The sequence below is a fragment of the Oncorhynchus nerka genome, linkage group LG11 (genome assembly GCF_034236695.1).
Source record: "Oncorhynchus nerka isolate Pitt River linkage group LG11, Oner_Uvic_2.0, whole genome shotgun sequence".
NCBI classification, from domain to species: domain Eukaryota; kingdom Metazoa; phylum Chordata; class Actinopteri; order Salmoniformes; family Salmonidae; genus Oncorhynchus; species Oncorhynchus nerka.
The window spans coordinates 48,051,332-48,066,935 of NC_088406.1; the positions used below are offsets into that span (position 1 = coordinate 48,051,332).

Consider the following 15,604-nt stretch of genomic DNA (forward strand, 5'->3'; position numbering starts at 1 on the left):
TTTGATCATAATAGGCCTTCACTTGTGCAAGTTGTGTTATTTTAATGCCATGGGTCTGAATAACTGTACTGAAGGCCTACGAAATACATTCTTCCATCAGGAAGGAATTGGACAGGTAGGCTAAGCAGGTAAATCTCCCTTTACAATAGCAGGTGTTCGATATGGGTTAGGCTAGGCCCTAGGCTATAGTTTTGACACACAGACACAGTCAAAAACAGTAGGCACATTTTTTTTTGGTGCCAGTCTCTGGGCTGTCATTAGAAAAAAATCCAAAATATTTGAATATATGACTTTTAACTTTTAACACAATAAAATGTATCTATTCTAAACCAATGATTAAAAACATTTTCATTAATACGTTTGCCTTGCAGTCAGCCTGCAAGGAATAACGCAACGCAAGAAACAATAGGCTACATTATCAAACGTCACTTCCTTCAAATGCAGGTGATCATTATTTACTTATGCTTATTTATTTATAAATATATTTACTTTTTTATCGAAACATTTATAACTGGTCCAAGCGGAATCGAGTATATGGACCATGTCCATACCTACAGAATAGTTCATAGAGAAAGTAGAATTTCTTGGCATGACGGGAGGAGTTATTTATCGTATCCTGTATGAGCGACCGTTTCAGAGTAGTTATTCACCTGATCGTATCCTGGATGAGCGACAATTCCCGAGGGCCTCGCCCTTCAACGGCTGTCCCCTCCCTGGGGACGTTATTACCGCTTCGTTTTCCCGCACCTTGCCTCACAGGACTGAAAGACGCAGCAAATTACACAACACTTTATGATAAAATAAAGTAAACAGTGTGTGTGTGCGTATGTGTGATGATGATGTAGATTGTTCTTTTTTTCTATTATTAGCATAAATATGCATATAGTTGATGATCAACATTAATCTGAACCTAGTTGGGGGCCTCTATCGGGTTTGTGACTAGGCTATGTGACAAAAATAAAAATACCTGCGCACATGACAGTGGGACTTCACTACAAAAGGGACTTACCCATTCATTGTAGGCCTGGGCATCACCTGCTTTTGGCATCAGTCACAGTATCTATGGATTGTTACCATAATCAGTATAATCAGATCAAATTAATAAACCCATTAGGATTTGCTATGATCTTACAGCGCCCTCGTTTGGTTGTCAAACTACATGGCGAGTACAAAGAGGGGCTTTTGGGTTGATGTAGCCATAGAGTATGATAGAAGCCTCCAGTGGCCAAAAGGCCATCTTAGCGTGGACAGCGCCATTGAAGGTCTTACACCATTTGTATTAATGTAGTCAACTAGGTGGAACTTTCAACTTGGTGATGTCCAACTTGGTCATGAGGAGGGGTCAGCCAATCATGAAGAAGAAAATTGACTACTTCAAAATGTATATTGCCTCAATGGCGTTGCCCGTCCCTGTACAGATACAAAAAAATGAGTCTTCTATCTATCTTTATGGATGTAGCCTCTGCAGAGCCTGTCGAGTCCCCCACATTGAGATGTACCGGTTTTCAGGGGAAATGGAAAGAGAGTCTGTGACGCGACTATCCGCTTTTGGCGTTAACGTCCATCTTAACTCCTCCACATTTACTGGATTGGTTAAACCGTGCAGAAGACAACTTCACTCCGCACGTTTGCATCTTTGTCAAGATCAGTATGTAAAGGCATCTACTTTCAGGCGTTAGATACGATGCCTCACCTATGACGTTGGGTTGGATTCTCATTGGTTGTTTAGGCTTGGTCATATGACCACACGCTCGAGACGGCGTAGCCAATTTGTAAAGTATATGCTCTGGTATTTTTTCATTCTGGCAATTGCATTTTGTTGATCTACATTTAGTTGTTAAAAACAATAGCCTAATGTAACCGGTAAAAACATTAACGATAATTTACATTCGGTAATTTAATCCATGACAGATTTCACAAAGCCTGGCCGCATGATTTCAGGTATGGATGTGAGTGTCTTGTTGTTTTACTCGTTTATATAGCCTTTGATCATCTAGGCACGCTCCAAAACATCGAAACATTGTTGCAACCAGTGGTGGGAAAAGTACTAATTGTCATACTTGAGTAAAAGTAAAGATGCTCTAATATAAAATGACTCAAGTAAAAGTGAAAGTCACCCAGTAAAATACTACTTGAGTAAAAGTCTAAAAGTGTTTAGTTTTAAATGTACTTTAAGTATCAAACGTAAATGGAACTTCTAAAATGTACTTAAGTATCAAAAGTAAAAGTATAAAGCATTTCAAATTCAGTATATTAAGCAAACAAACCAGACAGCACAATTAGTATTATTATTATTTGACGGATAGCCAGGGGCACACTCCAACACTCAGACATAATTTACAAACGAAGCATTTGTGTGTAGTGAGTCAGCCAGATCAGAGGCATTAGGGATGACCAGGGATGTTCTCTTGATAAGTGTGTGAATTGGACCATTTTCCTGTCAAAATGTAATTAGTACTTTTGGGTGTCAGAGAAAATGTATGCAGTAAAAAGTACATTATTATCTTAATGGAATGTAGTAAAGTAAAAGTTGGCAAAAATGTATTTAGTAAAGTACATATACCCCCAAAAACTACGTAAGTAGTACTTTAAAGTATTTTAAATTAAGTATTTAACTCCACTGGTTGCAACAATGTTATGGCTATAATGTAACCGCTGCAATACTCATGCAATATGATATCTAATTGATTGACAAGTTCAGCAAATAAAAACAGGAAATTGACTCATAGGCCTACTCTAGGTGTTCCACACAGAACACTTTCAATATCCGTAGGCAATTGGTGGTTACGACACTCAATTTACTGACAAGGGAGAAAGAGGAACATAAACACCAAATCTGAAACGATATGTTTTATCAAGTCTTTATTTCACTGTACCATGGATATGGGGACCTACGCATAACCGTGTTTGTCTATGACTCAATGCCAATTACCATGGGGCAAGCTCCAAATGTAGCCACCTTATCTTCCATAATGACATGGTCATTGAAGATAACCATTTAAGGGTAAAGTTTGAAATAAGTAGCATTTTCTCTAACGCTGACTCGCCTCATAAGCATTCTTCCTCGTATTTACCCTACAAATGTAGTTATTCTTACAAAGAGATAGACCAGGCCAGCCACAAGACGATGTTTTGTTTTGTCTTGTTGAATTTAGCACTAACAATATGCCATTTGTTTGACTAAAAGCACTTGTTATTTGTGTCTTTGAGAACCAGTCATTAGCAAAGCAAACAATGGTCAACATGATTCTGTTAACGTCTTGCCTTTAAGTTCGTACAGCTTGATAGCCTATTCATAGTCACTAGAGCCCTGCCCTCAGTCGAGGCTTCCCACTCGTGACTTGCAGCTCTGAAACAGCTCATTTAACTTCTCCTCAGAAACTGATATGTTTAAGCGTATCTAAGATGCTTCTGCTTTTCTGGAACATTTTGTCCAGAAATGGCGTATTATCTTATTGGAGTCATGAGCATAGGAAATGCGTTCCACAACTTAAATGTCAAGCCACAAGATGTGCTCTGGAGTATCTTGTGCTGTTTGTCAAATGATACAGTGCATTCGGAAAGTATTCGGGCCCCTTGATTTTTCCCCCCACATTTTATTATGTTACGGCCTTATTATAAAATGGATTAAATTAATTTAATCTTCATCAATCTACACACAATACCCCATAATAACAAAGCAACAACAGGTTTAGACATTTTAGCAAATTTGTACAAATAAATAAATAATAATAAATGGAAATCACATTTTCATAATTATTCAGACCCTTTCCTCTGTACTTTGTTGAAGCACCTTTGGCAGCGGTTACAGCCTTGAGTCTTCTTGGGTATTACGCTACAAGCTTGGCACACCTGTATTTGGGGAGTTTCTCCCATTCTTCTCTGCAGATCCTCTCAAGCTCTGTCAGATTGGATGAGGAGCGTCGCTGTACAGCTATTTTCAGGTCTCTCCAGAGATGTTCGATTGGGTTCAAGTCAAGGCTCTGGCTGGGCCATCAAGGAAATTCAGAGACTTGTACTGAAGCCACTCCTGCATTGTCTTGGCTGTGTGCTTAGCATCATTGTCCTGCTGGAAGGTGAACCTTCGCCCCAGTCTGAGGTCCTGAGCACTCTGGAGCAGTTTTTCATCAAGGATCTCTCTGTACTTTGCTCCGTTCATCTTTCCCTTGATCCTGACTAGTCGCACAGTGGCTGCCACTGAAAAACATCCCCACAGCATGATGCTGCATCCACCATGCTTCACTGTAGGGATGGTCGCTCTGGATAAGAGCGTCTGCTAAATGACTTAAATGTAAATGTAATGTAAATTTATTGGCCAGGTGATGAGCGGTGCCTAGTTTCCTCCAGAAGTGACGCTTGGCATTCAGGCCAAAAAGTTCAATCTTGGTTTCATCTGACCCGAGAATCTTGTTTCTCATGGTCAGAGTCCTTTAGGTGCCATTTGGCAAACTCCAAGCGTGTTGTCATGTGCCTTTTACTGAAGAGTGTCTTCCGTCTGGCCAGGCTACCATAAAGGCCTGATTGGTGGAGTGCTGCAGAGATGATTGTCCTTCTTCAAAGTTCTCCCATCTCCACAGAGGAACTCTGGAGCTCTGTCAGTGACTATCGGGTTCTTGGTCACCTCTCTGCCCAAGGCTCTTCCCCCCTGATTGCTCAGTTTGGCCGGGCGGCCAACTCTTGGAAGAGTCTTGGTGGTTCTAAACTTCTTCCATTTAAGAATGATGGAGGCCACTGTGTTCTTGGGGACCTTCATTGCTGCAGAAATGTTTTGGTACACTTCCCCAAATCTGTGCTTCGACACAATTCTGTCTCGGAGCTCTAAGGACCATTCCTTCAACCTCATGGCTTGGTTTTTGCTCTGACATGCATTGTCAACTGTGGGACCTTATATAGACAGGTTTGTGCCTTTCCAAATCATGTCCAATCAATCATTAAGGATGATTAATGGAAACAGGATGCACCTGAGCTCAATTTCTTGTCTCATAGCAAAGGGTCTGAATACTTACGTAAATAAGGTATTGCTGTTTTAAAACATACAGTGCCTTGCGAAAGTATTCGGCCCCCTTGAACTTTGCGACCTTTTGCCACATTTCAGGCTTCAAACATAAAGATATAAAACTGTATTTTTTTGTGAAGAATCAACAACAAGTGGGACACAATCATGAAGTGGAACAACATTTATTGGATATTTCAAACTTTTTTAACAAATCAAAAACTGAAAAATTGGGCGTGCAAAATTATTCAGCCCCTTTACTTTCAGTGCAGCAAACTCTCTCCAGAAGTTCAGTGAGGATCTCTGAATGATCCAATGTTGACCTAAATGACTAATGATGATAAATACAATCCACCTGTGTGTAATCAAGTCTCCGTATAAATGCACCTGCACTGTGATAGTCTCAGAGGTCCGTTAAAAGCGCAGAGAGCATCATGAAGAACAAGGAACACACCAGGCAGGTCCGAGATACTGTTGTGAAGAAGTTTGAAGCCGGATTTGGATACAAAAAGATTTCCCAAGCTTTAAACATCCCAAGGAGCACTGTGCAAGCGATAATATTGAAATGGAAGGAGTATCAGACCACTGCAAATCTACCAAGACCTGGCCGTCCCTCTAAACTTTCAGCTCATACAAGGAGAAGACTGATCAGAGATGCAGCCAAGAGGCCCATGATCACTCTGGATGAACTGCAGAGATCTACAGCTGAGGTGGGAGACTCTGTCCATAGGACAACAATCAGTCGTATATTGCACAAATCTGGCCTTTATGGAAGAGTGGCAAGAAGAAAGCCATTTCTTAAAGATATCCATAAAAAATGTTGTTTAAAGTTTGCCACAAGCCACCTGGGATACACACCAAACATGTGGAAGAAGGTGCTCTGGTCAGATGATACCAAAATTGAACTTTTTGGCAACAATGCAAAATGTTATGTTTGGTGTAAAAGCAACACAGCTCATCACCCTGAAAACACCATCCCCACTGTCAAACATGGTGGTGGCAGCATCATGGTTTGGGCCTGCTTTTCTTCAGCAGGGACAGGGAAGATGGTTAAAATTGATGGGAAGATGGATGGAGCCAAATACAGGACCATTCTGGAAGAGAACCTGATGGAGTCTGCAAAAGACCTGAGACTGGGACGGAGATTTGTCTACAATGGAATGGTTCAAAAATAAACATATCCAGGTGTTAGAATGTCAAAGTCCAGTCCAGACCTGAATCCAATCGAGAATCTGTGGAAAGAACTGAAAACTGCTGTTCACAAATGCTCTCCATCCAACCTCACTGAGCTCGAGCTGTTTTGCAAGGAGGAATGGGAAAAAATGTCAGTTTCTCGATGTGCAAAACTGATAGAGACATACCCCAAGCGACTTATAGCTGTAATCGCAGCAAAAGGTGGCGCTACAAAGTATTAACTTAAGGGGGCTGAATCATTTTGCACGCCCAATTTTTGTTTTTGATTTGTTAAAAAAGTTTGAAATATCCAATAAATGTCGTTCCACTTCATGATTGTGTCCCACTTGTTGTTGATTCTTCACAAAAAAAACAGTTTTATATCTTTGTTTGAAGCCTGAAATGTGGCAAAAGGTCGCAAAGTTCAAGGGGGCCGAATACTTTCGCAAGGCACTGTATATAAATTAGCAGACATTTCTAAAAACCTGCTTTGTCGTTATGGGGTATTGTGTTTAGATATATTTTTAAAAAATCAAATTTGGAAAATTCAAGGGCTCTGAATACTTTCTGCATGCACTGTATGTAAAGTGTGCACTGTATGTAAAGTGTGCACCATATAGGCCTGTGCATCTTGAACACCTGCCTGCAAACACTCCTGGCCTGTAGCTTTGAAGTCAGTCATTCTTCTATAGTGTTAATGACACCTTGAACTTTCTTTATTATGAATAGGTCTTGACAGAATTTGGGGTGGGGGTGGGGGGGCAGAGGTAGTGTGGAGACGATGGTATGTCATCGGTGGAATAACACTACTGACTGAGAGTACTGTATTCCACCATTCATTGTGATATAGGGGCTCAGTGAGTAAGGTCACTCATCAGGCACTATAGAGATACAGCTCAACACGTTTCCTGTCACTTCAACCACAAACAGCAAGGCACTTATCCCTGATTGCTCCTGTAAGTCACTCTGGATAAGAGCGTCTGCTAAAGGACTAGAATTAAAAACTATAGCTGGGTCTTAAATGATTTGATGTAATTTTCTTCTGTTCTGTTTAGAGCCTTTTCTGATCGGAATCCTGAAGAACTTTGTCAAAAGAGACTACTCTCTAACCATGATTTCTGATATTCCCTACGAGAAGGTATGGTTTTTGTCAGTACTGTTGTCATACGTTTTGACGGAATTTTGTGTCTGTTTTCTAACTCCTTAATATCTTCTTCTGGTGCAGATGTGTAATGTGGAGTCGAGGAGAGAAGAGTCCTGCAGGAAAGCACAGATGGTATCCAATATTAATGACATTTACCAAGCAACCTAATGAAAATGGTGTAAAAAGATGATTAGTCAGTGGCCAAGGTTGGGAGTTAAAAGGGAATGTACCCTAAATTAATTTTCATGTGTATTTCTAGTCATTCCACTACGCATATCATAATTTAGCATATAGTTGCATCATAGCTATCGAAACACCCCGTGTGTCAAAAAGTTGCATTTAACACTTTACACTTCTATCCTGCTCTTCTATGCCAGTGATTATTAGAAAGCAGCACAACTTACGTTGGGCATGTAATTCAAATGATCTTCTGTGACCAATGTTTAATAGAGCCCTGTCTGAGCCTTACCCATGCCTGCAACGTTCAGGCCCTACCCTCCCCAGGCCAGATTGCTTCTGCCTGAAATAATTATTAAAATGAGCTGCTCCTCTCTCTATGTCACCCGCTCCCTGAGCACTGCTTGCTCTGCTCATGATGGCTCTGCGTGTGTCTGAGTATCCATAGCAACGGCTCTGCTTAGGCTGCTCATTGATGAGACATGAGCGAGCACACAGCATGGCTGTTAAGCTGCTTTTCTTCACTCTAAACTGAGACAAATCTCAAGGAACATTATTATTTTTTGATGAGGTTTAAGCACTTTTGACACCTACACGTTGAACCAAGTTCAACCCACACGTCGTCCATTCCACCCAGTTAGAGAGAGGGGAATCTTGGGAGTTGTAGGAATTGACTCAAACTGGCAATTGGGAACATCAGGACTGGTCAGGACATTCAAAGCTAGATATCTACTCAGGCATAGTTTTGAAACTCAATTTTGTGTGTGAATGTGTCTACTAGGGACCACTGAAAATAACAACCACTGAATTACATGGGCAAAATAGTCCTTTAAACAGACAAACTCTCATGGGACTCATGGTGATTTCGATCACTAATGGCGCTGGAGGAGATGGCTGCCGTTTTACGGGCTCCTAACCAATTGTGCTATTGCGTGTGTTTTATTTTACGTTATTTGTAACTTATTTTGTACATAATGCTTCTGCCACTGTCTCTTATGACTGAAAATAACTTCTGGAAATAAGGGCAGCGATTACTCACCTCGTACTGGACAAAGAGTTTTTTATTTATTTAAAGAGTCGGAAATAAAGGATTTACTTCAGACACCGGACAAGGCCCAATCCCTGTCATTCGCATGAAGAAGAGACGGAGATATCGGGGACATAGGTCGGGGTGCCTTTGTAAGGATCCGATGGCGAGTGGGTAATCCGCCTCTACCATCAGTCCTATTAGCCAACGTGTAATCATTGGATAATAACATGTATGAGCTCCTATCAAGACTAACCTACCAACAAGACATTAAAAACTGTAATATCTTATGTTTCACCGAGTCATGGCTAAAAGACGACATGGATAACATACAGCTGGCTGGGTTTTCCATGCATCGGCAAGATAGAACAGCTGCCTCCTGTAAGACAAGGGGTGGCAGTCTGTGTCTATTTGTAAATAACAGCTGGTGCACAAAATCTAATATGAAGAAAATCTCAAGGTTTTGCTCGCCTGATAAGCTGTAGACCACACTATTTACCAAGAGAGTTTTCATCTATAATTTTCGTAGCTGTCTATTTACCACCACAAACCGATGCTGGCACTAAGACATCACCCAACGAGCTGTGTAAATGCCAAAAGCAAAGAAGAAATGCTTGTCCAGAGGTCGAGCTCCTAGTGGCCAGAGACTTTAATACTGGCAAACTTAAATACATTTTACCTCATTTCTACCAGCATGTTACATTACATGTGCAACCAGGTGATAAAAAAACTCTAGACCACCTTTAATTCACACACAGAGATGCGTACAAAGCTCGCCCTCCATTTGGCAAATCTGACCATACCTCTATCCTCCTGATTCCTGCTTAAAAGCAAAAACTAAAGCAGGAAGTACCAGTGACTCGCTCAATACAGAAGTGGTCAGATGAAGCAGATTCTAAGTTACAGGACTGTTTTGCTAGCATAGACTGGAATATGTTCCGGGATTCTTCCGTCGTCATCCCCACACTGACCGTACATACCCCAACTAGAAGCCATGGATTACAGGCAACATCCACACTTAGCTAAAGGGTAGAGCTGCCGCTTTCAAGGAGCGGGACTTTAACCCGGAAGCTTATAAGAAATCCCGCTATGCCCTCCGATGAACCATCAAATTGGCAAAGTGTCAATACAGGAGTAAGATTTAATCCTACTACACCGGCTCCGATGCTCGTCGGATGTGTCAGGGCTTGCAAACTATTACGAACTACATAGGGAAGCACAGCTGCGAGCTGCCAAAGTGACACGAGCCTACAAGACGAGCTAAATTACTTCTATGCTCGATCCGAGGCAAGCAACACTGAAGCATGCATGAGAGCACCAGATGTTCCAGATGTTCCGTAGCCGATGTGAGTAAGACCTTTAAACAGGTCAACATACACAAGGCCGCAGGGCCAGACGGATTACCAGGATGTGTACTCCGAGCATGCGCTGACCAACTGGCAAGTGTCTTCACTGACATTTTCAACCTGTGCCTGACCGAGTCTATAATAACAACATGTTTCAAGCAGACGACCAAAGTCTCTGTGCCCAAGAACACCTAAATGACTACCAACCCGTAGCACTCATGTCTGTAGCCATGAAGTGCATTGAAAGGCTGGTCATGGCTCACATCAACACCATTATCCCAGAAACCCAAGACCCACTCCAATTTGCATACCGCCCCAACAGATCCACAGATGACGCAATCTCTTTTGCACTCCACACTGCTCTTTCCCACCTGGACAAAAGGAACACCTACGTGAGAATGCTATTCCTTGACTACAGCTCAGAGTTCAACACCAGAGTACCCTCAATGCTCATCAATAAGCTAAGGACCTTGGGACTAAAGACCTTACTCTGCAACTGGATCCTGGACTTCCTGACAGGCTGCCCCCAGGTGGTAAGGGTAGGTAACAACACATCTGCCATGCTGATCATCAACATGGGGAGGACCCCTCAGAGGTGCGTTCTCAGTCCCCTCCTGTACTCCCTATTCACCCATGAATGCATGGCCAAACATGACTCCAACAGCATCATTAAGTTTGCCGATGACACAACAGTGGTAGGCCTGATCACCGACAATGATGAGACGGAGGTCAGAGACCTGGCAGTGTGGTGCCAGGATAACAACCTCTCCCACAATGTGATGAAGACAAAGGAGATGATCGTGGACTACAGGAAAAGGAGGGCCGAGCATGCCCCCATTCTCATCGACTGGGCTGTAGTGGAGCAGGTTGAGAGCTTCAAGTTCCTTGGTGTCCACATCACCAACAAACTATCATGCTCCAAACACACCAAGACAGTCGTGAAGAGGGCACGACAACGCCTATTCCCCCTCAGGAGACTGAAAAGATTTGGCATGCGTCCTCAGATCCTCAAAAGGTTCTACAGCTGCACCATCGAGAGCATCCTAACTGGTTGCATGACCTCCTGGTATGGCAACTGCTCGGCCTCTGACCGCAAGGCACTACATAGGGTAGTGCCTACGGCCCAGTACATCACTGGGGCCAAACTTCCTGCCATCCAGGATCTCTATACCAGGTGGTGTCAGAGGAAGGCCCTAAAAATTGCCAAAGACTCCAGCCACCCTAGTCATAGACTGTTGCTCTTTGATACCACACAGCAAGTGGTACCGGAGCATGAAGTCTATGTCCAAAAGGCTTCATGACAGCTTCTCGCCCCAAGCCATAAGACTTCTGAACAGCTAATCAAATGGCTACCCGGACTATTTTCATTGACCCCCCCCCCCTCCCATTTGTACGCTGTTGCTACTCTCTCTTTTTTTATCTATGCATAGTCACTTTACCAACATGTACATATTACCTCAATTACCTCCACGAACCTGTGCCTACGTTGACTCTGTACCTGTATATAGCCTCACTACTGTCCTTTTATTGTTGCTCTTTAATATATATATATTTTTTCAACTTTATTATTTTTTCAATGTGTATATATATTTATTTATGTTTTACTTCATTTTATTTTAGTAAGTACTGTCTTAACGCTTATTTTTCTTAACTGCATTGTTGGTTAAGGGCTTGTAAGTAAGCATTTCACTGTAAGGTCTACTACACCTGTTATATTCGGTGCATGTGACAAATACAATTTGATTTGATTCTATTCAACCTCAGTTCCATAACCGTTATCTCATTCCTCTTTGGTCAGGATGGTCTGGTCAGGGTCACCTCTACATGACTATGCTCATGCCATCTCTGTGTGTAGTATTATAGGTGTCTGCTGGGTCTCACTGGGGTGGTCAGTCTGCTATTGGCTGCCGTGTTCCTCCAGACCCTGCTGCTTCCCGTGGTTAACTCCTCCCCAAACAAGCCCGGCTTCCAGCTCCCACTTCCTCTCACTGACACCTGCACCGACCCCTGCAAGTGAGTGGGCCTTTGTACAATGTCTAATTTCCCACTGTTTGGGTGCTCACTGTAAACATCCTATTCTGCTCATTCATTCTCTATCATTCTGCAGCTTTAACTCCTTTGTGGTTACGTGGTTGACCACCATTGTCATGTTTTGCAGAACAGGTGCTATCCTTAACTGTTCAAGGGTTTAGTAAAACAATGACGCTTCCTTTTTCTCTTCCAGAATCGTTCTATTGGAGAGCATCCCAGAGGGGTTAGAGTTCAATTCTAGTGTCACCAACCCATCCATCTACCAGGCTTGGCTAAACCTGATTAGTGAGGCTCGCAGTAGCGTGGACATTGCGTCTTTCTATTGGACGCTCACCAACAAAGACACAGGCTCTCATGAGCCAACGGCGGATAAGGTGAGTGTTTTCTGTGATTGGCAGGCAATGCGATGCAGTTCTAACCTGTGGGCAGTTGTGGCTTATTTTAGTCTAAACAGTTGTTTCGTCTATAGGGCGAGGATGTCCTGAATAGGCTAGCTCAGGTGTCTGGGAAGCTCTCTGTCCGCATCGCTGTAAATACACCAACAGAGTCCCAACATCACGAAGACCTCAATCTATTACAGAGTTCTGGTAAGGGGTTCTCTGACCGTGCATTTATGTTTTCAATTCCATTGAATTTGCACGAGTTAATTTGACCGCAATCAAGCTGCTAACTACAGATAAGGAAGTATTACTTTGTTTGCTTTTTGTGGTGATAATGGTAGCTCATTGTTTTAGGTGCTGATGTAAGAGCCGTGAACATGCGGGATTTGACCACTGGAGTACTTCACACCAAGTTCTGGGTGGTGGACAAGAAGCACATCTACATTGGCAGTGCCAACATGGACTGGAGGTCCCTTACCCAGGTGAGTCTCCTCTGTGCCCTCACACTCAGCCTCACCCCCATATTATTATTATTTATTTTTAAGTTAACAATAAAACAATCTGTTGTTCAAAAATGAAAATGTAACTATACGAGTTCCTTAAACTATTCGAAAAGTTATTCTTGTGTTTTTTTTGGAGGATGTAATCCTATTTCCTTGTTCTTTTAAAGTGTAAACATTATATCGCAAGTTTGGAGTGTCAGGGTATTGTACTAAAATGTACACATCAAGTGTTGGGAAAGTAGCTTTGGTTCAGTCTGTCCTCTGTTGTCCTGTTTAGGTGAAGGAGCTGGGGGCTGTGGTGTACAACTGCAGCTGCTTGGCTGCAGACCTGGGGAAGATCTTCGAGGCCTACTGGTACCTTGGGCAAAAAGACACACCCATCCCGTCCCCTTGGCCCAGCAGTTTCAACACTCTTTACAATAAGGACTCTCCCCTGCAGTTACCACTCAACGGCACAGCCTCCCACGTGTATCTGACGGTAAGAATTGACTAAACGTGCACATGTTCAATAATCCAATAATTTAATCATATAATACAAATTGTACCGGTTTGTGAAGTCTCGTTATGGAATTCCCCATCTTATTTTTCTCTGGTCCTATGTTAGACATATTACTATACTTAATTTGACTGTGCTGTACCTTCAGAGTTCTCCACCATCTTTCTGTGCTGCTGGGAGGACCGGAGACCTGCAGTCTATTCTCAGTGTGATGGAGGACGCACAGGAGTTTATCTACATCGCTGTCATGAACTACCTGCCCACCATGGAGTTCTCGCGACCCAAACGGTCAGCCTTCTATTTTAATGTATTAACCTCACCAAAGTTTACGATATGTATTCAGTTTATAATTAATAAAGCACACAAGGCTTAGAGCTCCCGAGTGGCGCAGCGGTCTAAGGCACTGCATCTCAGTGCCAGAGGCGTTACTACAGTCCCTAGTTTGAATCCAGGCTGTATCACATCCGGCCGTGATTGGGAGTCCCATAGGGAGGCGCACAATTGGCCCAGCGTCGGATGGGTTTGGCTGGGGTAGGCCATCATTGTAAATAATCATTTGTTCTTAACTGACTTGCCTAGTTAAATAAAGATAACAATTTTCTACAAAAATAATAATTTGCCCATATGACTCTGGCCTAACCCTCTGTGTGGCGCCCTCTGCAGGTACTGGGCAGAAATTGACACTCAGATCAGACGTGTGGCATACGAGAAGCGGGTGAAGGTGCGTCTGCTCATCAGCTGTTGGGCCAGCACTTCGCCTGTCATGATCCCCTTCCTGAAAGCCTTGGATTCAATGCAGAAACCCAAGGCCAAGCTGGATGTCCAGGTGGTGAGTAGGACCTCTCGCTACTCATGCACTTTACTTACCATCATTGATATGGTAAGGTCCTCCACAAGAGCAATTGTTAAATATTAAACTCTTCTTTACTGTTTCACAGAAACTCTTTGTTGTGCCAGCCAATCCCAGGCAGAAAGAAATCCCCTTTGCCAGGGTCAACCATAACAAGTACATGGTGACGGACAAGGTCGCCTACATAGGTGATTCCGCTCTCTCCTAGATAACACGTGCACCAGTCATGCTAATGTATAATGCCAATCAACAATTGCTGATGTTAAAACCAGAGGTAACTTCTCAGACGTTATGCACAACCTACAGATCCCATGCACTATAAAATGCAACGTTATTGTGTTTCCCATTGATCACCAGGTACCTCTAACTGGTCTGGAGACTATTTTGTGAACACTGCTGGATCGGCTCTGGTGGTGAACCAAACGGCTGCCCAGTCAGTGGAGCCTACGGTCCAAGCACAACTACAGGCCGTGTTCGAAAGGGACTGGGACTCCGGCTACAGCACCCCAATCCACCAGCACACCGACCTCAAAATGGTGTGTTAGATACAATACTACACTCTAGTCCAGGGGTTCCCAACTCCAGTCCTGGAGTACCCCCCCCAATAGCACACATTTTTGCTGTGGCCTCTGGCAAATTTGGGGGGGATTCAACTCCTTGAGGGCCTGATGATTAGTTGACAAGTTTAATCTGGTGTGCTTGTCTGGGGCTACAATACAAAAGTCTACTGTTTGAGATACTCGAAGCCTGGAGTTTGGAACCTCCACTCTAGAATGTTACAGGGCCTGTGTCCTCCAAGTCAGCATGGGGAGGAATGGATTCTAATCAGCAGGTGTTTCTGGGATGATTTCTTAAATTGCAGCACTTTTTTAAATAATTGCAGGAGTAGCAGGAGATACGTACTGTAGCAGAAGGTGGGTAAAACGATGCTGCCCTCTGCAGCGTCAATGGGTCTATCACATCAATGATCAAAAGACAAGCCTGTGTTTTAACAATAAGGCATTATCAGCTTCAACTCCTCTGTAATAAATCCCCGTGAATCTCAGGGAGGGTCGCTATATTACGTGTTGAATGTTTGGACTGATGTTTCTTGGCATGCTGGTTTGATCCTTTTATTCTTTATAATGTATGTTTGGTGTGTTGTGCCTCGTTTTTCTATGCAGCCTAGACTCTAGGTTTTTAAAAATTCAATCATTCTGAATCCTAGCTTTTAAAACTAGTATGTTTCCCATAGGATTGTGCAGCAACTGATTTCATGTGTGCAATTAAGTCCAGAATTGATTTTTCTGGAATTTGCACTGCGAGGAGTGTCTAATATGAGTAGTACAGTGGAGAATGTTACAGCAACTGTCATAGTTCCTTAGTGTTTAAAAGCACTGCACTGTGTATTATTTGGCGCGCTCTGTTACTGTACAATATTGATCACATTTTGTACACACTTCTTCCTTTGTAGTAATGTCCCTAATAAATTGAATTTAAACAGT

The 15,604-nt window shown here is 42.8% G+C and overlaps 1 protein-coding gene across 5 annotated transcripts; it reads left to right on the forward strand.

Moving 5' to 3' along the window:
* The first annotated feature begins 1,541 nt into the window (after positions 1-1,541).
* LOC115137038 (5'-3' exonuclease PLD3-like) lies at positions 1,542-15,602 on the forward strand. Of its 5 annotated transcripts, none has more exons than XM_029673037.2 (13): positions 1,662-1,789; positions 1,912-1,941; positions 7,222-7,304; positions 7,392-7,442; positions 11,716-11,873; positions 12,085-12,265; positions 12,361-12,478; positions 12,626-12,753; positions 13,052-13,252; positions 13,419-13,558; positions 13,934-14,099; positions 14,209-14,308; positions 14,478-15,602. In XM_029673037.2, the coding sequence occupies exons 2-13, from the start codon at positions 1,932-1,934 to the stop codon at positions 14,663-14,665; spliced, it is 1,524 nt and encodes a 507-aa protein (XP_029528897.1). In that variant the 5' UTR covers positions 1,662-1,789; positions 1,912-1,931; the 3' UTR covers positions 14,666-15,602. The 5 variants fall into 5 exon arrangements, with proteins under 5 accessions (XP_064880689.1, XP_029528897.1, XP_029528896.1 ...); XM_029673038.2 differs by adding an exon at positions 7,017-7,122 and having other exon boundaries at positions 1,663-1,941; XM_029673039.2 differs by having other exon boundaries at positions 1,663-1,789; positions 1,912-1,949.
* Positions 15,603-15,604: the final 2 nt, after the last annotated feature.